Source organism: Camelina sativa, chromosome 1 (assembly GCF_000633955.1).
Source record: "Camelina sativa cultivar DH55 chromosome 1, Cs, whole genome shotgun sequence".
Taxonomy (NCBI): Eukaryota; Viridiplantae; Streptophyta; class Magnoliopsida; order Brassicales; family Brassicaceae; genus Camelina; species Camelina sativa.
The window spans coordinates 21671295-21693796 of NC_025685.1; the positions used below are offsets into that span (position 1 = coordinate 21671295).

The window sequence follows — 22502 nt, forward strand, 5'->3', positions numbered from 1 at the left end:
CATTTTGATTCGGGTATTGTCGGTTTCGGATTGGTTCGGGTTTGAAATCTCAGAACCGGTAAAAACCTGATTTTTCGGATACACAAATTCCCAAAATTTTACCTCAATACCCGGAAATTGATGAGTAAAGAACCGGTTATTTGGATAAAATTTTGGGTTTCAGAGGAAAATTTGGGTATTCAGAAAAATACTCTAGTCGGGTTTTTCGGGTCTGTTTCGATTTAAGTATTCGGTTCAGTGTTTTATTTTTCAGTCCTACGAGTACTGTACTTAGGCTTGGACAAATAAACCGAACGCGAGGAACCGAACCGAACCCGACCCGACCCAAAATACCTGAACCGAACCGATTATGTCTAAATAACCGATCAGTTTTTGTTTTCAAATAACCATAGGTATCAGGTATTACCCGAACCGAACCCGTGAGTACTTATCCATAGCCGAACACATTTATACAGGATATCACATATGTTGATTTGCGGCAATCCGTTTGCCTTATTCTCCCTCTTCAAATCCTTGTGAATCTTTCTAAAAAAATCATAACCATGTCGCACTTGCCAGATTTTGTTCGATTTCAAGAATCTTTTGGTTTTATAAACCAAAACCCTCAAACTCGATCTCCAAAACCTAATTCCGCTGATAGCCTCATCTTTGGGTTCTCCACAGACAGCTAAAACTCGATCAATTGTAAGCTTTCTTCTTCTCTTTATTGACATTATTGATTCTTTATGTCTGAAAGTATAAAGGAAACCATTTAGTTGTTGTTGCTATTAGTTGCAGGTTTTGTTAGTTATGATTTTAAGAAACTACAAAAAATTTATGATTTTTAGTTTTATATTTCTTAGCTTTATTGTATTATTGTTTTGATTTTTATTTCTGATAAGCTCAAATTGTAATACCCTAATGGTACTAACAGCCTTGCAGTTGTAATACTCTAGGGGTCGAATCCACAGACACTCTAGATCACACAATAGAATTATTAATCTTTTAATTATGCTAAATCAAAATATTAATTTAGAAACAATGCAAAAACAGAATTAGGATGTGTTGTAAAATCAGGAATTAAAAACTCTATGTCTAGGGAAATTCTCAGGAATTTATGGAATATTAAATCAATTAATAAATTAGGATTCAATCAATTAAGATCAGATCTAGAACTCTAAACACAATTGTAAAATTAAATCAATTCTCACTGCAAATATTTTCTAAATTTAAAACCAGAAAATCCAAATCTCTTTGCAAAATCTAGGTTAAAAATCAGCTTTAAAAATCAGTTTAGATTGTTCACAAAATTATTAAATCAAATCTCTTTGCAAGAAATAATTTTGTCCATCAAAAGGTTTAATCATGAAAATCAATTATACTCTCATATCAATTTATTTTCCTAGGTATTAATTCTAGGTGATCAATCAAAAATTAATATGAAAAACAACCTAAGATGAAGATCACAGAAGAATAATAATCCTAATAAATCAGTAGATCTAATAGATCATAAAACCCCTATGAAAACCCTGAACCAAACTAGAGATATACTCAAACATGATTATTGAAACAAAAACCATGAATAAAATAGATATCATATAATAAACCAAAAGAGAAACAAAGAGTTTAGAAAGCTTCTCTCAACAGGGTCTTGGCTTGTCTCTCTCAAAAAGCTCTTAAGGTCTCTCTCAAAAGGTGGCAGAAAAATTGCTAGAAAATAACTTAGGTCTAAACAATGACCATAAAAATCCTATAAATACTATAAAACACGTCTTAGGCTTAATTGCAAATAAAGGAAACTTGGGCAAATTTTGTAAATCTTCTAAAGCTTGTGGAAAAAACTTCCGATTCGGCTTTTAGGGACTGCATCGATCGATGCTTTGGGTTGCATCGGTCAATGCATACTCTTGAACTCGACTCCCACCTTCGTTGATCAGCCTTAATGCTTTGATTATGCTCCAAATCATCCTTTTTAGCTCCTTTGTGTTCCATCCGTGCCAATAAGTACCTAAACCTATAAAGACTCAAAAATAACCTAGAAAACAAATCAAAAGACTCAAAAAGCACACTTATACCATGGTTACAAACCACAAAAACCATGATATATCAACTCCTCCAGACTTAGCCTTTGCTTGCCCTCAAGCAAAACAGAAACTTAGACCTGTGAAAGAGGTTTGAAAACATAGGAACTCACTCAACTGCAGATAACTGATCTTCACACTCTTCATCGCCTTGAATCTCAAGAACTTACTTCATATACTTTGTCAATTGAAAAGCATCAACATTCCTTACTCAAATCCCACAATCCTCTGGAATCTCTAGTCTCACCATTGTCATCTTATTACATAAATTAAAGCAAATACATGTGAGTTCTTACCTTGGTGTATTGATCAGTGGCATATGGACTCTCTTCAGGCCAAGACATTCTCCATTCATCTCCTTTCCTCTCCCTTTTCTCACTTCTATGAAGTTGATTTTCTACCTTTTTTTTTTCTAATCTAAGATGTAAGCGAATATTGGGGTCATCGGTAATTTACCTACCCCTTGCTTCCAAGCTTTGTGTGATTATTTGACTCAAGAATGGAATATGAGGTCACAAGTAATCTAAACTGATCAAAATCATCTCATCTTTTATTTTCCTCTCTTCTTTTTTTTTTCTTTCTCTGATTTCTTTTTTAATACTGAAGGGAAGAGAGAGGGGAGACATACTTTGAAAATTGCAGTGTCTTGTATGGCCCGAAGAAGAAGTCCAGTCCACTGATTTCCAACCCCAAAGTAAGAGATTAAGTCCAGTTAAAATCCTGATAAAATTTGAGACAACGTTAGTTTAACCAGACATCCTTTGGATAAGGGCTTTCGGGATTGTTGATACAACTCATAGCTTTTCCAAACTTCAGTTCTGAGATCAAGCATAATCAAGATTCATAAGAATGTTAGCCAAAGAACAGAAACCATTAGTTAGAGATCATAATTCCAAAAAGAAAAATTTGACTCAAAAATATGGTTTTGACAGACACAACTGACACAAGAAAGAAAAAGTAGTTAGTTAGTAACTAGTCTCCCCCAGACTTAAACAACACTGTCCCCAGCGTTATCAAGCCTAAGATTGACTAAGAAAGAAAAAACCAAATTGAAAAAGTAGTGAACTAATGAACCAGATTCGTGTTACCAACTGTTAGCCTTTGTGTCGACCGATGCTGATCTTGCATCAATTGATGCACAACTAAATCAACCGAGAGTCCGACGTTGAATCCTGTTAGTCGCACGTTAGTTGAGTTTCTCGCATGGATGTCAGCTCTGTTAAGAATCACTGAAACACAACATTAAATGCAACATGATAGATAATGGTTCATAATGCAATACAAGTTCAATCTAAAACAAATGACAAACTGACTCAAGGAAAAATAAAAATGACTGAAAGTGAAAGAGAAAAAGGATAAAAGAAACCGTAAACAGAAGTAGGATCAATCCTCAGGATCAGCATCACCATCAGCAAGATCTTCATCACTACCGCTCGCTCCACCAAGGGGAGGAGAACGTGATCTACGCCTAGTAGGACGAAGGCAGCCACATCGAGACAATCGAGCAATCACGTTCCAGATGGCACGCATGGTGGAGGTCTGGAACTCCTGGTAAGCTCCCTGACTCATAGTAGCAGAAGGCTCTGGTGGCTCTGGGAACTCAAATGCTGTAGTGCCAGAAGAAGAACCAACCTCAAAACCCCCAACAGGGTTAGGACCTTCTAAGTCCACAGCAGGAACAGCAGATGCAGCAGTGCGTTGACGACGGGAAGGCGGTGGCGAAGCAAAATCAGTGGCAGCAGGAAGAAAACGCAACTGCTCTACATCCTCTCCAATAGTGGTGAGGCCAGGTCGTGGCAATCTGATCAGATGACTACCAGTAGAATCATAAGAGCTCCATAGCATCCCCTTCTTCATCCAAGTGGAGTTCCTCAAATGCTCCTCATCAACAACGCTCCTCTCCGTACAAATGGAGTCTCAATAGAAATACGCAGTCACTGAAAAATAGGAGTAAGCAGACTCCCAACGTACTTTGTCTTCCCACGCCCAAAAGCCTTGACCTTCAGAGAGATCAAGTGAGAAGCAAACACTGCACCATAGTTAACCCTCTCAAGGTCAATCCAACTATCATCCTCAGCAATCAAATCATAAATCCCATATGCCATCATTTCCAACTCAGTCACTCTCATCTTCCCAGGCTCCATCTTACACAAAATAATGGTGGATATGGCCCTAAAAATGTACCTAATCACTGGATGCCTCACATCGGTCATAGTGGAACATCAAGAATCATAGTCGCCAGTACCAAAATAAGACCAGAGATGCGAGACATCTACAAACTCTCCTGGAAGTGAAACTCCCTCTAGCTCTCTGCTAAAACCGTAAATGTCACAAAGATCAGGTAAAGAAATCTCATACCGAACTCCTCTAATGAAGAAAGACAGCCTTCCTTCACTAGCTTTCGGGATCTACTCGTTATGGAAAAGAAGGCGGACTGAAGCCATGAACTGTCGGACCAGCTCTGGAAAACAATCATAGTAGTGAGTGCACATAGTCCCAAGTCCTATCTTCTCCAAAAGTCTCAGTACCTTATCATGAATCCCAAGCCGCTGGATAGTAACATGATCAAAAAATCGAGTTGGCTTGATCTCAACCTTCAGTCAAGCATTGTAAAACAGAGTCTCATACTCTCCCCAAGTATCAAGTAGCGGTCGGTTGATGTAGTCAAGCTTCTTAACTTCTTCAGTTGGACTCCCAGCCCAAACATGCTGTGGTGGAATCTAGTGTCCTTCTCTTCTTGGCCATGGATCGTGACATGTGGCTTGAAGAGGTGCATTAGGAGCTGGAAGTGGTCTAGATATCTTACTGAAATCCTTGATGAAACGTCTATAGAATTCTGCATGTCCAAGAAAACTTCTTACCAACTTCACACTATCCGGTGGTTGAAGACCTGTCATCACTTCTATCTTAGCGCGGTCAACTTCAATACCAGCTTCTGAAACCCTGTGACTAAGCACTATACCATCTCTAACCATAAAATGGCACTTCTCCCAATTAAGAACTAAGTGCTTCTCTTCACATCTTGCTAATACTTTGCAGAGATTATCCAAACAGCTCTTGAATGAAAACCAATAAACAGAAAAATCATCCATGAAAACCTTCATGTAATCTTCAATCATGTCTGTAAATATGGACATCATACATCTCTGAAATGTCGCAGGAGCATTACAAATACCAAAATGCATTATGCGGTATGCAAAAGTACCATATGGACAAGTGAAAGTCGTCTTCTCCTGGTCATCAGGGTGAATCGGAATATGGAAAAACCCGGAGTAACCATCCAAAAAGCAGTAGTATGGATGGTTAGCTAACCTCTCAAGCATCTGATCAATGAAGGGTAGCGGGAAGTGATCTTTCTGTGTCGCGGCATTCAGCTTTCTGTAATCAATGCACATCCGGTGTCCGGTGATTGTCCGTGTCGGAATCAGCTCATTTTTGTCATTCTTCACCACTGTAACTCTACCCTTCTTAGGAACAACATGAACTGGACTAACCTATTTGGTATCAGAAATTGGGTAGATAATCCCGACATTCAGCAATTTCATGATCTCTTTCTTGACAACATCTTGCAAATTTGGATTTAGCCTCCTCTGATGCTCAATAGATGTCTTAGCTCCTTCCTCAAGATGAATCATATGCATGCACAAGTCTGGAGATCCGTGCAATATCATCAAGAGAATAGCCAAGAGTCTTGCGCAGCTTGCTTAGCAGTAAAGTGAGCTCTGCATTGTTCAAGGAAGCATTAACAATAGCAGGATAAGAAGAATTTTCACCTAGAAATGCATACCTTAGCCCCGCAGGAAGTGGCTTGAGATCAAGCTTTGGAGCTTTCTCAAGGCTCCAATCTGATAATTTCTCAGCTTGTGAAGAAGTACCAACCAATTCCTCTTGAGCAACCAGCTTCTTCACTTGTTCATTAGCATCAAGTAGTTTGATATACCCAGCAACAATATCATCTAAATGCTCAGCTTCTTCAGTAGAAGCAACCAATGCTCTCTCTAGAGGATCCTCAGGATGCAGCTCCTTGAAAACCTCTTCAGCAAGATTAGACAATGTATCCACATAAAAAGTCTGACCATCTATTGTTGGCCTCTTAACCAGCTTATCCATGTCAAAGCGCATCTGCAAATCTCCAACATTAAGACCAATCTGTCCTCTCTTGACATCAATAATAGCCCCATCAGTAGCTAAGAATGATCTTCCCAAGATTAAAGGATCCTTCGGCTCTTCTTCATACTTCAAGACCACAAAATCAGTAGGTATCAAACAGTTACCAATCTTAATTGGAACATTTTCAATAATACCATCAGGAATGCGAACTGATCGGTCAGCAAGTATAAGAGTAATCTTGGTGGGTTGGAAATTTGTCATCCCAAAGCTGAGTGCTACTGATCTAGGTATTAAATTGACACTAGAACCAAGATCACACAAAGATCTAGCAAACCTTTCACTAAAGATTGTACAATCAAGAACAAAACTACATGGATCAGGTAGCTTTTCTGGGATCTTGTTCTGAATGATGACACTGACTTGGGCTGAAATCATCATTACTCCTTGCTCAGCATTCAAATCCTTGGTTACCATCCTCTTGACATATCTCCTAAGCATTGGAGAAGTCCTAACTGCATCAATTAATGACAACTCTATAATAAGTTTATCCATCATAGCTTTACACTTAGCATCATCAAGCTCCTGTTTAGACTTCCTTGGGTTCTTGGGAAAAGGAACTTTAGGCATGTATACCCTTTCAGCAACTGGAATCAGAGCTTTCGTAACTTCCGTCTCGGTCTGCAGATTGCATTGGTCGATGCTTGTGTTGCGTCGATCGATTCTCTCTTGCAAATTCGATTCTTCTTCGAACACTGAGGGTTGCGTCGATCGATGCTTTGTAGATGCATCGGTGGATGCTGGTTCCGGATCGTCAAGCTCATCATCCTCATCGATCAGTTCCTGCAATTCTTTGGCTCTCTGCTTCTTCTCAGCTTCAGACTGTAATTGCTTACCATTCCTTAAGGTCACAACATTGCATGAGTGCTTAGGATTGGATTTAGTTCTTCCTGGTAAGAATCCTTCTTGCCTTTTCACAGCTCTAGCGGTTTGTGCAACTTGGCTCTCCAGCTTCTTAACTTGAACATTCAATGAATCAATTTTTCCAGTAAGCTTAGTATAGACATTGTCAATCTTCCCATTAAATGTTACTGTCAATTGTTCCTGCCCTTGAAGGATCTGCTCAAGCATTGCCTCCATCCTACTTTCAGTTGTCTTAGGAGGAGAAGATTGGTAAGAGGAGTTGCCATAGGTCCTGGTGTAACCACTGCTCTGCTGCTGCTTCTGATAATCTTGTTTAGGAATGTAGCCTGTAGAACTAGACTGATAGTTATTGCGATGGTTGTTTCCACTGAAAGACTTGTTGCCTTGCTGATTTCCAAACTTTTGGCCTTGATTCCCATACACAAAGTTGACATCTTCTTCTACATTATGTGGCTCTGGCTCAAAAACCTCAACATCTTCAGCAAAATGGACTGATTTCTTCCCAACAAGAAGGTTATGCACTGTATCCAACTTGGCATTCACTATAGCAAACTGATTTGAATCATACCCTTCATGTGCTCTTTTCCGTTCTAAGTCTGCATTCTTGGTACTGTTGCTTGATGCTAGCCTTTCAATCAACTGTTCAGCTTCATCTGGATACCTTGTCTTGAAGTTCCCATCACTAGCAGCATCCAAAGCCATCTGATACCTTCAATCAATACCACTGAAGAAGATACTATTCAACTGCACCTCTGAGAACCCATGATGGGGACAGTCTCTCTGGTATGCTTTGAACCTCACCCAAGCAATTTTGTAAGATTCAGCAGGTCCTTGTCTAACGGTGGAGAGCTTAATCCTCAACTCATCAGACATCGCATCATCATAGAAATAGTTCAAGAATGCCACTTTGATGTCATTCCAGTTCTTCAGAGATTCTGGCTTGAGTTGCCTTAGCCAATGAGAAGCTTCCCCAGCAAGAGAGTAGGGGAAGAGCTTGCAGTAAAGATAGTACTCTGTGACTCCATTAGCTTTGATGCTTGTGACTATATCCTCAAAGTGCTCAATATGGTCTAGAGGCTTCTCATGTGGCAGGTTCTGGAATGGTCTTTGTCCAACAAGAGCAAAATAGACAGGCTTCTGCTCAAAATCATTCCTTGGGAATGGAGGAGGGACAATTGCAGAGCGGTTCTCATAGGATAAATCTGGTCTGTTGAAGTCCGCAAGAGTCTTGACAAGCTCTCCATTGTTGTCCCGTCTGCCCTGAAGAATCTGCTGGTTATTACCATCCAAATCCGCACCATTCGCACCGTTTCTGGCATTGCGTTGATCGATGCCAAGGTTACGTCGATCGATGCGTTCTTGGTTATGTCGATCGATTCCATCATTGCGTCGGTCGATGTAACCTGCATTCTCATCCACCTCGACGAGTTTTTCCTGAATAAGCCGTCCTTCAGCATCAAGTTTTTGGCCTTGTTCGTTGCACACATGACCCTCTTGATCCCTCAAAATTCCAGCCTCATCTGGTCTCGATATGATTGGGTTGACCATCTTTGCTGACTTGGCTGCTTTCTTGTTATCACGCTCTAGTTTTCCTAACTCTTGGTTTGTAATATTCAATGTAGGACCTATTTGATTTTTCCTGGTATTGGGCTTAGGCATATACCTGAAACACACAAGAGAAAGGAAATAAAAGCGTGTGAGTAAAACAGAAAAATAAAAATCTAGACAATATCAAAGACTATAATCTAATGGGGAATCAAAAGAGTCCCCGACAACGGCGCCAAAATTCGATAAGCTCAAACTGTAATACCCTAATGGTACCAACAGCCTTGCAGTTGTAATTCTCTAGGGGTCGAATCCACATAGACTCTAGATCACACAATAGACTTATTAATCTTTTAATTATGCTAAATCAAAATATTAATTTAAAAACAATGCAAAAACAGAATTAGGATGTGTTTAAAATTAGGAATTAAAAATGCTAGGTCTAGGAAAATTCTCAGGAATTTATGGAATATTAAATCAATTAATAAATTAGGATTCAATCAATTAAGATCAGATCTAGAACTCTAAACACAATTGTAAAATTAAATCAATTCTCACTGCAAATATTTTCTAAATTTAAAACCAGAAAATCCAAATCTCTTTGCAAAATTCTAGGTTAAAAATCAGCTTTAAAAATCAGTTTAGATTGTTCACAAAATTATTAAATCAAATCTCTTTGCAAGAAATAATTTTGTTCATCAAAAAGTTTAATAAGGAAAATCAATTATACTCTCATATCAATTTATTTTCCTAGGTATTAATTCTAGGTGATCAATCAAAAATTAATATGAAGAACAACCTAAGATGAAAATCACATAAGAATAAGAATCCTAATAAATCAGCAGATCTAATAGATCATAAAAACCCTATGAAAACCATGAACCCAACTAGAGATCTACTCAGACATGATTATTAAAACAAAAACCATGAATAAAATAGATATCATATAATAAACCAAAAGAGAAAACAAAGAGTTTAGAAAGCTTCTCTCAACAGGGTCTTGGCTTGTCTCTCTCAAAAAGCTCTTAAGATCTCTCTCAAAAGGTGGCAGAAAAATTGCTAGAAAATAACTTAGGTCTAAACAATGACCATAAAAATCCTATAAATACTATAAAACACGTCTTAGGCTTAATTGCAAATAAAGGAAACTTGGGCAAATTTTGTAAATCTTCTAAAGGTTGTGGAAAAAACTTCCGATTCGGCTTTTAGGGTCTGCATCGATCGATGCTTTGGGTTGCATCGGTCGATGCATACTCTTGAACTCGACTCCCACCTTCGTTGATCAGCCTTAATGCTTTGCTTATGCTCCAAATCATCCTTTTTAGCTCTTTTGTATTCCATCCGTGTCAATGAGTACCTAAACCTATAAAGACTCAAAAATAACCTAGAAAACAAATCAAAAGACTCAAAAAGCACACTTATACTATGGTTAAAAACCACAAAAACCATGATATATCAATTTCTTTGAGATATATATCTTTTAAGAGAAACAAATTTTTTGGTTTGTGAAAGTTCTTTTATTCGTTTCATATAATATTTTTTTCTTGATTTGTTTGGATCTTTCTTCTTTGTTTTGTTCATAGCTGTTAATTTTGTGGGTACTTTGGATATGTACGAGTAGGTGCTACCCATAACCGAATTTATTTTGGCTACATTTCAAGTTCTGAAAGTCAATACCTAACTTACCCGAATCCAAAAGGAACCAAACCTGAACCCGACCCGAAATTATATCAACACTTGTTCAGATCCTATATCAGTAAACCCGAAATACCTAAACCCGAATTACCCAAACCTAAACCCGACCCGAACATCCAAATGTCCAGGCCTATGAATCCCATGTCCAAAACACAGGAAACATATATTTTCTTTTGCCCCATAAGTTTCACTATTTTTAATTTCAAGCACTAATACTTTTGTTTGGTGACAAAACTAAAGGACACAACACGTGATATTGTTGTCCCTCGCACCGTCAGATTTTTTATTTTACTTAGAACAAATTTGGCAAACCTACACCACATTTTTTTGCTTTAATCTATAGGATATTTTTCTAACTTTTGAAGTTCTGAATACTACAAGAGTCTTAAATAGTTATTTATTTATTTTTTTTGTTATAGTCTTAAATAGTTCTTCCAAGTACATTCCCAAAATAGGTTAAAATAAAATTTCAAACCTACTTAAAAAATGATTAAAACACACACACACACACACACACACACACACACACACACATCAAAAGAACAATAATGACAGCAATTAATCAAAATCATCCTCGACCCACACATTTCCAAAGCTCTCTCATGCTGAAACCTTTCTCTTTTGCTCTCTGTTCTAAAAAAATCGTTTCTTTGTCTTGTTTGATTCTCAAAAAAATCATTTCTTTGTCTTTGATTTTGATATATATTTGTCCTTTTTCTCCTGGGATATATATAAATATATAATTGTACTTTTAAAGTAAAGTAAAAAGGCTTGCTTTGATGGAGTCTCTGCTCTCTAGTTCTTCTCTTGTTTCCGCTGGTAACTCTCGTCTGGATCTTTTCTCCCATTTCGTTCTTTACTATGTTCTGTTTTGTGATTGAGAGAGTACTACTACACAAAAAGTTTTTGAGTTTTTTATGAATTGTTTAATAGATCGAAGTAGGTCGGTGACAAAGTTTTCTTTTTTATGTGGTGGAGAAACTTAATTTCTGGGCTTGACTTTTGAATCTTTGTTTTCTCATGCATGCAAACTTATTATCATCAGCTGGTGGATTTGGCTGGAGGAAGCAGAATCTAAAGCTCCAATCTTTATCAGGTGCGTTTTGTAGGGTTTTTATGGGGTTTTTTGGTAACTTGTAACTTAATTCTCACTGTTCTAAGCAATTGAATTACGGAATCTGGTTGTATTTGCTTATTGTATTCGATCCACATTGTGTTGGTATTAAGTTTAGGTTCTTCTTTGGTTTTTGCTGATGAGAGAATCTCACAATTGAAGGAACAAAACTATGTACATTATTGTGTTGGCTTTAGTTAAGTTCTTTGGTTTGTTGTTTAGCTTTTTACACTTACCTCTACCCAAATTTTTTGCAGAAATTCGAGTTCTGCGTAGTAATTCATGTAAAGTTCTTGCAAAACCGAAGTTTAGGAACAATCTTGTTAGGCTTGATGGTCAAGAATCTTCTTCATTGTGGCTGCTGTATCCGAAACATAAGTCGAGATTTCGTGTGAATGCCACTGCGAGTCAGCCCGAGGCTTTCGAGCCGAATAGCAAACCGAAATCTTTTAGAGACTCGTTAGATGCGTTTTACAGGTTTTCTAGGCCTCATACTGTTATCGGCACAGTTAAGTTTCTCTTAAGAAATGTGTTTCTTTAATTATAACCACAACAATCTTACAAGTAGATAACATTAAGCTCTCTGTGATTGGATTTGCAGGTGCTTAGCATTTTATCTGTATCTTTCTTAGCAGTAGAGAAGGTTTCTGACATATCTCCGTTACTTTTCACTGGCATCTTGGAGGTAATGACTAATCGAGAAGATACCTTGTTTTTTTCATTTCTCTGTATTAACAATTGGGGTTTGTTGTCAGGCTGTTGTTGCAGCTCTCATGATGAACATTTACATAGTTGGGCTTAATCAGTTGTCTGATGTTGAAATAGACAAGGTAAAATGAACATGTGTGTGTTCTTGATATGAATTCGAGACTGTTGAGAGGAATTGTAGCTAGTGCTTAAATCTTACTCTGTGTTGGTTTTTGCAGGTTAACAAACCTTATCTTCCAGTGGCATCAGGGGAATATTCTGTTAAAACCGGCATTGCGATAGTAGCTTCCTTCTCCATCATGGTATGATGCTCATTTTTACAAAGTTCTAACTTTTGGAAGTCTCTATACACAAGAAGTAATTTGGTTTGCTTTATAGAGTTTCTGGCTGGGGTGGATTGTTGGTTCATGGCCATTGTTCTGGGCTCTTTTCGTGAGTTTCATGCTCGGTACTGCATATTCTATCAATGTAAGCAAGTTTATTCAGTTATTCACCATTAGGATTTAATGGCTCAATGAGGTTTTAGTGACACTGTCCTCCTACTGCTATACAGTTGCCACTTTTAAGGTGGAAAAGATTTGCGTTGGTTGCAGCAATGTGTATCCTCGCTGTCCGAGCTATTATTGTTCAAATCGCCTTTTTTCTACATATTCAGGTGCTAGCTAGACCAGTTTCTTTATGTTTTGATGTTCTCCATCAGAATCAGATTTTTTTATGTTACTAAAATCTGTGAAAACTTTGTTGCAGACCCATGTGTTTGGAAGACCAATCTTGTTCACAAGGCCTCTTATTTTCGCTACTGCGTTTATGAGCTTTTTCTCTGTTGTTATTGCGTTGTTTAAGGTAAACAAAGATGGAGAAAGTTTATTATGTCTATACTTCAAAAGTAAAGCATTCTACTAATGTTATGGATGCATGCATGAGATGGTTTCTATATTGGTTTTATGCAGGATATACCTGACATTGAGGGGGATAAAATCTTCGGAATTCGTTCATTCTCTGTAACTCTGGGTCAGGAGAAGGTATAATATCGAAACTAAAGAAGCTTTAGTAAATTTAAGATTGCAGACAGCATAACGTTTTTGTTTTCTTGCAAAATTCAGGTGTTTTGGACATGTGTTTCACTACTTCAAATGGCTTACACTGTTGCGATTCTGGTTGGAGCCACGTCTCCTTTCATTTGGAGCAAAGTCATCTCAGTACCAATCTTTCTTTACCCATCAAAAACGTGCTTATTGATCGTTTGAGTGATGAAGGTTTCATTTTTGTTCCGTTCTGTTGCTCTTTTATAGGTTGTGGGTCACGTTATACTTGCAACAACTTTGTGGACTCGAGCTAAGTCTGTTGATCTAAGTAGCAAAACTGAAATAACTTCATGTTATATGTTCATTTGGAAGGTTAGATTGGTTTATAAAGAGTCTAACAGCCTTTTTCTTCTCTCCAATTTGGAGTCTGTAGATGAAACTTACTGATAAATTCTCCATTCCTGCATCAGCTCTTTTATGCAGAGTACTTGCTGCTACCTTTTTTAAAGTGACATTATAAGAAGAAGAAGAAGAAGCCATCACTATGCTTCTAATTTTATTCAGACAAGTTCATCAATGTGTTTACCGCATTTTGGGCCAGCACATAAGCAGCAGCATCCCCACTGACTTGCAAAGTCACTATGTTTTGGTAGAGATTAGGGTACTTTATTCTGAAACATTAACAGTCTTGCAAAGTGTTTCACATAAGAAAATAATAATTTCTGTGGGCTTACTATACAAGGGATTCCATTCTTGTGTCTCAAGAAGTAAGGCTTGTTTGCTTATGAACTATGAAGAGACTAGCTTTGTTGTGTTTGTGTAACTTGGCGGTGCTACTTTGCTTTTAAGCTCTTGCCATTGACATTAACCAATCTCAAACTAAATTTTGTGGACCATCTGAACGAACAAGAAGATTACCAAATGCTTCAATGGTAATCCAGTTTAACCAAGATACTAATGATGATGTTAAGCCACGTAACAAATTTTTCTTGAGAAGATATATATAACAACAAGGTGGTTCATGCTGATGGCTTGTACCGAGCTTTCTTCTCTTAGCAGCCTAGTAAGATCTCCTTAGGAACAATATTGCACTAAGACTCAGGTGAGGGAACCAAATTACTTTGTTGACATAACTCATCAAGTCAATTTTGAAACGCAGTTTGGTAACGTATAATGGGAATGGCGTTCATACTAAATTTGAAGGACAAGTGGTTTATTTTGCTGTATTTTAATTAACTGCAACAAAGTCAAATCTCCTGGATGTAAATTGTGTTCCTATAAGCTTCCTAAACAAATGGAAATGTGAGAGACAGATAGTTTAGATTTGTTATTAACTTAAATCATTTTACAAAAGAAAACAAATCTCCATTTTTATTTTCTTTTGACCGCAACCTGAAGAAATAAATCTGTCACTTTTTTGGTTTAAAATAGTTCGATTCTTTTATCGTTCACATTTGACCAGAAAAAAATTACCTCTTAATTACATTTATTTGTGTTACTATATATATAAAATAGATCGATTATTTTACATTTGACTAGAAAAAAAATACCTCTTACGTTTTATTTGTGTTACTATATATAAACACATCCAATGTAAAACAACAACACCAACAAGGACAACAACAACAACAACAACAACAACAAAAATATCATAAAAATGGCTATCACAAAGAATGTATTGCTCGCATTTGTTCTTACTATTCTCTTTGTCACATCTTCAGTTCATTGTGATGATAACACTCCCGGTACGAGTTTATTATATTATACACACTATTATATTCGTTTATTTTTATAGATATATTTTATTCTATTATTAATCTATATTTGTTTAATGATTATTGTAAAATAGGTTTTGAAATAAAGGGAAGTTTCCTATGCTACCAACCAGCTCCATGTAAAATGGGAGGAGAGGATGGATGCACCCAGTTTTGTGTTAAAGAGATAAATGATCAAGTATATGGTACATGTGTGGATGGTACATGTTGTTGTGTGATAAAAATGTAATAATCTATCCAAATATTTGTATTTGCTACTTCAACGAAGTCACGAATTTTCATACAGCTTTGTTAATCTATACCGAAGTTTCGGAAATACTTAAGACTAACGAATGAATAACTTACACATAATCAAACAAACCAAAACAAGAATTTTAAAGGATTACATAATAAATTTATAAATACTAGGTTTTGAACCCATACTACGAGTGGGTATATTTGATATATTTAGATGAAAACTATATATGATTGATGATGGTAGTAAAATATTATCTTATAAAAAATTTAAATTAGTATTAAGGAAAAATTTAAATTTCAGATACACAATTCTTTGAAATATAAAAATCGGTTGTGTTATAAAATCAAATCTGATAAAAAAAATCATGAATTTAACTCGACATCTAGACGAGGCGAATTAAACAGATGACCTCAATTATCCTAAACCATTTCTTTGATCACCAGAGAAACAAAACAATTTTATCATTATGAACTTAACTCGTTTTCATATTTAATTGATCGCTACCACCTATGTTTTTGTGTTTTTTATTCAATGTTTTTTTATTCTTCATATTCTTTCTTTTCATTTATATTGTCAAATTTTGTGGTAATCGTCATCATTACTTTTACCGTCTGGTTCTTCGCTATAATCTTTTTCTTCTTCATCCTCGTCAACTTATTCACTTTCTTCCACTAAAAAACCTTTTTTTTAGACTACCACACAACTTGTTAATCCATCAAACTCCAAGAACAAAATCATTTCTTTTCTTATAGAAATGAAAAATAAGATAAAAAATAAAAAATTAATGAAAAAATATCAACTTATCTATAAAATCATACACAAAAATATGTTTTACAGCTCATAAGAAATAAAAAGCACAAACGTAGATAAATAAGATAATTTGTGTTTTACATAAATATTTATAATATTTTAAAACTTTTAAAAGCTAAGAACTTTTAAAATTTAAAAATGATAATTTTTGAAAACTTTTTAAAAGCTAAGAACTTTTAAAAGTTTCAATATTTATAATATTAAAACTTTTAAAATTTTTAAATATTATAATTTATTTTTTTGAAACTTAAAGTTTTAATTTGATCAAATAAAAAAACCGGATCAAACCGAATATACTTTTAAACTTGGACGGCTGATAAATCAAGATTTTCTGCTCATTCGTTGTTGGAAGCATATTAATCTTATTTATACTGGTTCTGAACCATTGTCTAAAAATTTTCTAGCCGATGTGGGATATTGTGCATTCTTTTATTTCTATAAATTTAAAATTTTCCTTTTTCAAAAAAATTCTGGAAATTTTAAAAATGTTAATGAATGTCATGTCAAATCCTGATTGGTTGTTTAAAATAATTCTTAATATAGAAAATTCTGGAGATTTTAAAAAAATATTAATTAGTGAAGTGTCTAATCACAATTGGAGGTTTAAAATCATATGTGGACGCCTTTAGGAGCTTATAACTCCTACTTTTTATTAGTATAGATTAAAAGGGTTATATGGATATTTTCTATGATAAAAAGTGCATCCGAAAGATACATATTTTTCGCCTCTCTGTTTGAACAACTGGATTTTGTTGTCATGCTGTTGTTGCAGCTCTCATGATGAGCATATACATAGTTGGGACTTAATCAGTTGTCTGATGTTGGAGATTTTGAGTTCTTATCATCATCATTTTCTTCTATGTCTTTCTTCATTTTTTTCATTTTACAGTTTTCTGTAAACCCAAAGCGTGAAACACCAAACTGTGGATACCCCTTCGTGTTCGGTTTGCACTTCTGATGTAAATTGTGATCCTTTTCAGCTTCCTAAAGAAGATGGAACACTACCTTGTTTATATGAGATATAGCCCTGGGCAATTAAACCGAATCCGATAAAACCGATCCGGACCGATCCAAAAAAACCTATTTGGATCGGTTTCAGTTTCACTGTTAAAACCGATCGGATCGGTTATCCATCAAACCGAAACACACCTAAAGATAAAGATTATACAGTCATACACCGATACACAATGTTTTGTCTCGACTCGAGTCGATTTTCCTTCTCCTTCTTCTCCTTTAGACTGTGTGACTATGTGTGAGTGTCCTTCCTCTGACAAACCTCTTTTGTCTCGACTTTCACTTCTCGACACACAACTTTTGCCGGCTCAACGCTGGTCTCAACTCTCAACCCTAGTTTTTTTGCTTTATAAACCCCCAAATCCCCAACTTTTGCCGACTCAACGCTGGAAACCCAAGGGGACCTACCTTCGCTTCTGTCAGCCACATCAAGGAATCAATTGCAGGTATGTATGTTCTTCCCAGAAACTAAGCCGTTTAATGTTAAAAACTTAAGATGAGATCTGTTTACGGTTTTTCTTTCTCTCTTTGAGCTTCGTTTATAAGTTTCAATGTTAAGACTTAAGATGAGCTCTGTTTATGGTTGTTGAATGATGATTTATGAAACCTAGAGACAGAATATTTGATCTTAGGTTGTTGAATGTTGATGATGATTTATGAAACTGTTCTTTCTCTGTTCTGTTTTGGTATTATTTTTTTGTCTAAGACTCTAAGCTCCTTTTGTCTCTGCAAATGTGTCTAACTGTCTTAGCTCTGTTTCTCTCTTTCAAGCTCATTTGGTCTGTTTATTTTCTTTGTTATGAGTATTGTTGGTACGTTTCTAGTTTCTAGTGTGCTATGTAGAACTCTAATGTGTGCTCCGTTTCTAGATTGTTGTCTAATACTCTAATGTGTGTCTCTATTTTTCTTCATTTTCTTTGTTGTAAACTTGTAGATTGTTGTCTAATGTGTGTCTCTCTTTGTCTTCATTATTACAGATGGATTCTTGCTCACATCAACTCGGAAATGATGACAATGAAAAGGATGGAGAAGAAGTAGAGTCTCACGAAGCTGATCATGAAACTTGGTCCAAAAGGAAAAATAAAGCAGATGCAGATGGTTCAGCTCCTGAGGTTCAGAAAAAGAAGAAGAAGGTAGCTAGGGTACAAAGGTCATGGGTATGGGATCATTTCACAAGAATCCCCGGGAAAAAAGATAGATGTCATTGTCATTACTGTACTCTCAATATGGGTTGTGCGACTCAAAATGGAACTTCTTGTCTGACAAATCATCTCCGTATCTGCAAGCAGTACAAGACATGGAAGGAAACCGGAAGTGAGACTCAAAATGTTCTCAGTCAGAGTGATGATAGCGGTTTGCAGTTGGCCAGAGTTACAGAGGATGTGTTTAGAGAAGCTTCTAATGAGATGTTGGTTCTCGGTGAATTGCCACTTTCATTTATTAAAAGTTTGGCTTGGAAAACCTTCTGCAATAAGGTTAAACTCTACAAACCTCACTCTCGGAGAACTGCAACTAGGGATGTTGTGGAGGCTTACGTGAAGAAGAAAGCAGAAATGATGGAGGTTATTGGTGCTACTAAGCAAAGGGTTTCTCTAACAACAAATATATGGGTTTCACCTACGACTGGAGCTAGCTACATGGTCATCACAGCACATTTTATTGATGCAAGTTGGCGCCTACGCAAGATGATAATTGGATTCAAGCATGTCTCTGACCATACAGGGTCAACTATAAGTTCTGTTCTTCTTGACTGTTTGGCTGAATGGGGGATAAAGAAGATTTTCACAATCACTGTTGACAATGCCACTGCCAACACTAATGCTATGAAGAAGTTTAAGGAAGCATTCAGCTTAGTAGGAAATGATGCAATGGTGTTAGGTGGTAAGTTCCTGCATTTACGTTGTTGTGCTCACATTATTAATTTAATTGCGAAAGATGGTTTACATGACCTTAAGGATAATGTGGAGGCTATTTGGAATGGTGTTCAATATGTTAGAGCTTCTAGTAAAAGGCTTGAAGCGTTTGAGCAGAAAGTTGAGCCAGGAAAGATGACAAGATGGAGTTTATCATTGGACTGCAAAACAAGATGGAACTCCACTTATCTGATGTTAACAAGAGCATTGAAGTTCAGATTGGCTTTTGATAGAATGGAGGCTGAAGATACGCTGTATAATGATTATTTCTGTGAAACCGTTGAAGGGAAAAAAGGATTGGGCCACCAAGTAAAGATAATTGGGATGAGATTGAAAGGTTAGTAAGGTTTTTAGTAATCTTCTATAACTCTACCTTGGTAGTTTCAGCATCATCGACTGTTAGCTCTTACAAGTGTTACAATGAAATTGTAACAATAGAGAGGAATCTATTGGCATTGAGCACTAATTCTGATCTGAAGCTTAGCTTAAAGGCAGAGGCTATGAGAAATAAGTTCAATAAGTACTGGGATGGATCAAAGAATCTAAATAAGATGCTGATCATAGCTAGTGTCTTTGATCTGAGGAACAAAATGAATTTTGCGAGTCTTTATTTTGATATACTCTATAGTAAAGACAGTTCAGAATCTAAGGAGCTTATTAAAGTAGTTAATGAGGTTTTAGAAAATCTGTTTAACCAGTATAATGCGACAATAGTTGGATCAAGCTCTTAGTCGCAAACTGCATCATCATCTCAAAGTGGACATGAGTCTCAAGGTGATCTGAATCGGAAAATGGATTTTGACAATGATATCGAATATCAAAGGGTGGACACTATGTACAACGAGTTGGTTAATGAGATTGGTTTTCAAGATGCAAGTTCAGAGTTGGAGTTATATCTTAAGGAGAAAGTGGAAACTCCAAAGGCTAACCAGCTTGGGATATAGTTTGATGTCTTGGGATGGTGGAGGATCAATAGTCCTAAGTATCCTATTCTAGCCTCAATAGCAAAGGATGTACTTGTTATGCAAGTGTCTTCTGTTGCATTTGAATCAGCTTTTAGCAATAGTAATAGGATTTTTGACCCATTTAGGAGTTGCTTGACTCACTACATGATTGAGATTCTGATGTGCAGTGAGCAGTGGTTAAAGAGTGAGATTCAGTTGAATGAGAAAGGAGTGATTACAACTCAACAAATGCTTGCTGAGATTGAGTTGCAGGATAGTCTTGAGAAAGGTAAGTTGTTCTATTCATTATATCCTCTTTTCAATTGTGCATTTAAGTATTACTTAGTATTAACTTTGTCTTCATTAATCTTTTTTTCAGAGTATGAGTCGCTATGCAAGCTGTGAAGATGAATGTTGAAGTTTCTGATCTGATAGAAGTCAAAAGAGGTTTGAACAAGTCTCTTTCAAATTTGAACCATGTCTTGTTAAATAGCTTTTCAAACACCCTTTTCAGATCATTTGAATCAGGTCCCTGCATCTTATTTCTTTTTGTAATCGTTATACACAGGTGAAAGGTGATATTTGGACTGATCATGAGATGAATGATTGAACTTCTTGAAGATTGAAGAGTGTCTTTGTGTTTGAATGTTTGGAACTGTTTCTGCCTTGGTTATGTTTAATTGTTTTCCAGTTTTCTTCAGTCCTTCTCATTGGAACTGATTTCAGTTTGAATAAGTTGAAACTTGTCAATGTTGTTATGTTTTATGGTTTGAATTTGAATAAGTTGAAACTTGAAGTCTTGGGTTGTCTAATGTTTGTTAGGTTTATGTCTTGAACTCTTGATGATCCGATGGAAATGTTTCGGATAATTCGGTTTTTACAGTATAATTCGGTTTTTACAGTATAATTCGGTTTAAAACCGGTTTTAAAACCGATTTGAATTTGCTTTCGGTTTAATGTCAGATTTTTTAAAAAATGAAGGAAATCGATCCAAAACCGAATGGATCCGAACCGATCCGATCCGGAAAAGCTGTCGGATCCTATACAGATTCTTTATCTCCCAAACCGAATAATCCGAAATCCGATAAAACCGAACCGATCCGAAAATCCAAATGCCGAGGGCTAGTGAGATAGCCGTGGCTGAGTACATCTCGCAACGATTAGTACTTCCTCCAACCCTTCAACAGTATAAGTTTAAAACAAAGATTTTAGAGTTGATTTCAAACAGAATGTGGGTTTCTTGGAGATCAAGATTCTAACAAAGCATCTGGAGTGAGGGATGGAACTAATATAAGATAGAGGAAAATTTTAAGGACTTTCATATAGCCTTCAGGAGGACATGAACTTGGTTATATCTTTCGGACAAGACAAAAACAAGGACATTTACATATGTTCTCATATGGATTTTTGTTAGAAAGCCCTGACTTTAGAACAAAATAGGTTAGAGATGGATGAATCACTACTACACCTTTTATAAGGGTAAATATATATATATATATATATATATATATTCATGTATAGAGAATAGATAATTAAATAGAATGTTTAAGTATTTGAATATATAATAACAACAACAACACCAAATGGTGTTTATGTGTCATCCTAGATCCCAAGTCGCCATAATATATAGTTGACTTCTTTGGCCAAGTGGTGCAACAAAATCTTAATTACAAACGCATTGTATTCTCAACATGATCGGACACGCCTAAAATGTCAATAGCATAGCCATGCCTACGCTGTGTATTACCCTCAATTATAATTCTTCTAAAACTGTCTAACGCCGGATCATAATAGTAGACGTGAAAAGGTTCATTACGATGATGTCTACGTTGGTATAAAAATATCTTACCACCTAAAGTGACGCAGGAATATCTATCTATTATACTCTTCATCGGGGTATAAGCGAAGCTAGAGAAAGTCATAGTTTTCAACCATTCTTGTTTCTCAGCATTGTCCATAACCCACATCTCAAAACAGTTAACGATGGTGTAACTTAAGCATCCTAGCTTCCCTTTGTAGTTTACGAGATGAGTCTGGTTCCTAAAGACATCTGTCACTACTTTAGGAGCATTTATATGATCAAATCTTTCTGAGCTAAAGTCGAAGCTCACAAGCATAATATCATGACTCATAATCTGTTTAGTCTGCTCCTCCGCCAGTCTTACCGCCTATTGAGCCTATTCTTCCACTCTCTTCTCAGCCTCTTAACCCGCCTCCACCACCACAAACTATCGTCCCTCCTCCTTCACTTCCATCTCAGGCTCTACACCCTATGGTCACTCGTAGTAAAAGTGGTATCTTTAAACCTCGCACTCCTCTTTGCCTTCACACTGATATCACTATCTCTCCTTTACCATTGTCTCATGTACAGGCTCTTAAGGATCCAAATTGGACTCCAGCCGTGAATGAGGAGTATGATGCTCTTATTAAACGTAAAACGTGGAAACTAGTTCCGTGGCCCAAAGCTACTAACATTATTCGCTCTATGTGGTTATTTAGGCACAAGTTCAAGGCGGATGGCACCTTGGCTCGGTATAAAGCACGGCTCGTCGCCAACGACAAATCTCAACAGCTTGGCATCGACTGTGATGAAACGTTCAGTCCTGTCGTCAAACCGGCCACCATTCGTG

The 22502-nt window shown here is 36.5% G+C and overlaps 1 protein-coding gene and 1 long non-coding RNA gene across 2 annotated transcripts; both read left to right on the forward strand.

Moving 5' to 3' along the window:
• LOC104700961 (homogentisate phytyltransferase 1, chloroplastic-like) lies at window positions 10863-14026 on the forward strand. Its single transcript, XM_010416581.2, has 13 exons — window positions 10863-11150; window positions 11377-11427; window positions 11703-11953; window positions 12047-12130; window positions 12201-12275; window positions 12372-12455; window positions 12532-12621; window positions 12707-12808; window positions 12901-12996; window positions 13104-13175; window positions 13257-13352; window positions 13446-13550; window positions 13649-14026. Exons 1-13 carry the CDS (start codon window positions 11111-11113, stop codon window positions 13688-13690), a joined length of 1188 nt encoding a protein of 395 aa, XP_010414883.1. The 5' UTR covers window positions 10863-11110; the 3' UTR covers window positions 13691-14026.
• On the forward strand, window positions 14809-15238 carry LOC104700971. The gene is made up of 2 exons (XR_753678.1): window positions 14809-14923; window positions 15028-15238. It is a non-coding gene; the product is annotated as an uncharacterized LOC104700971 (long non-coding RNA).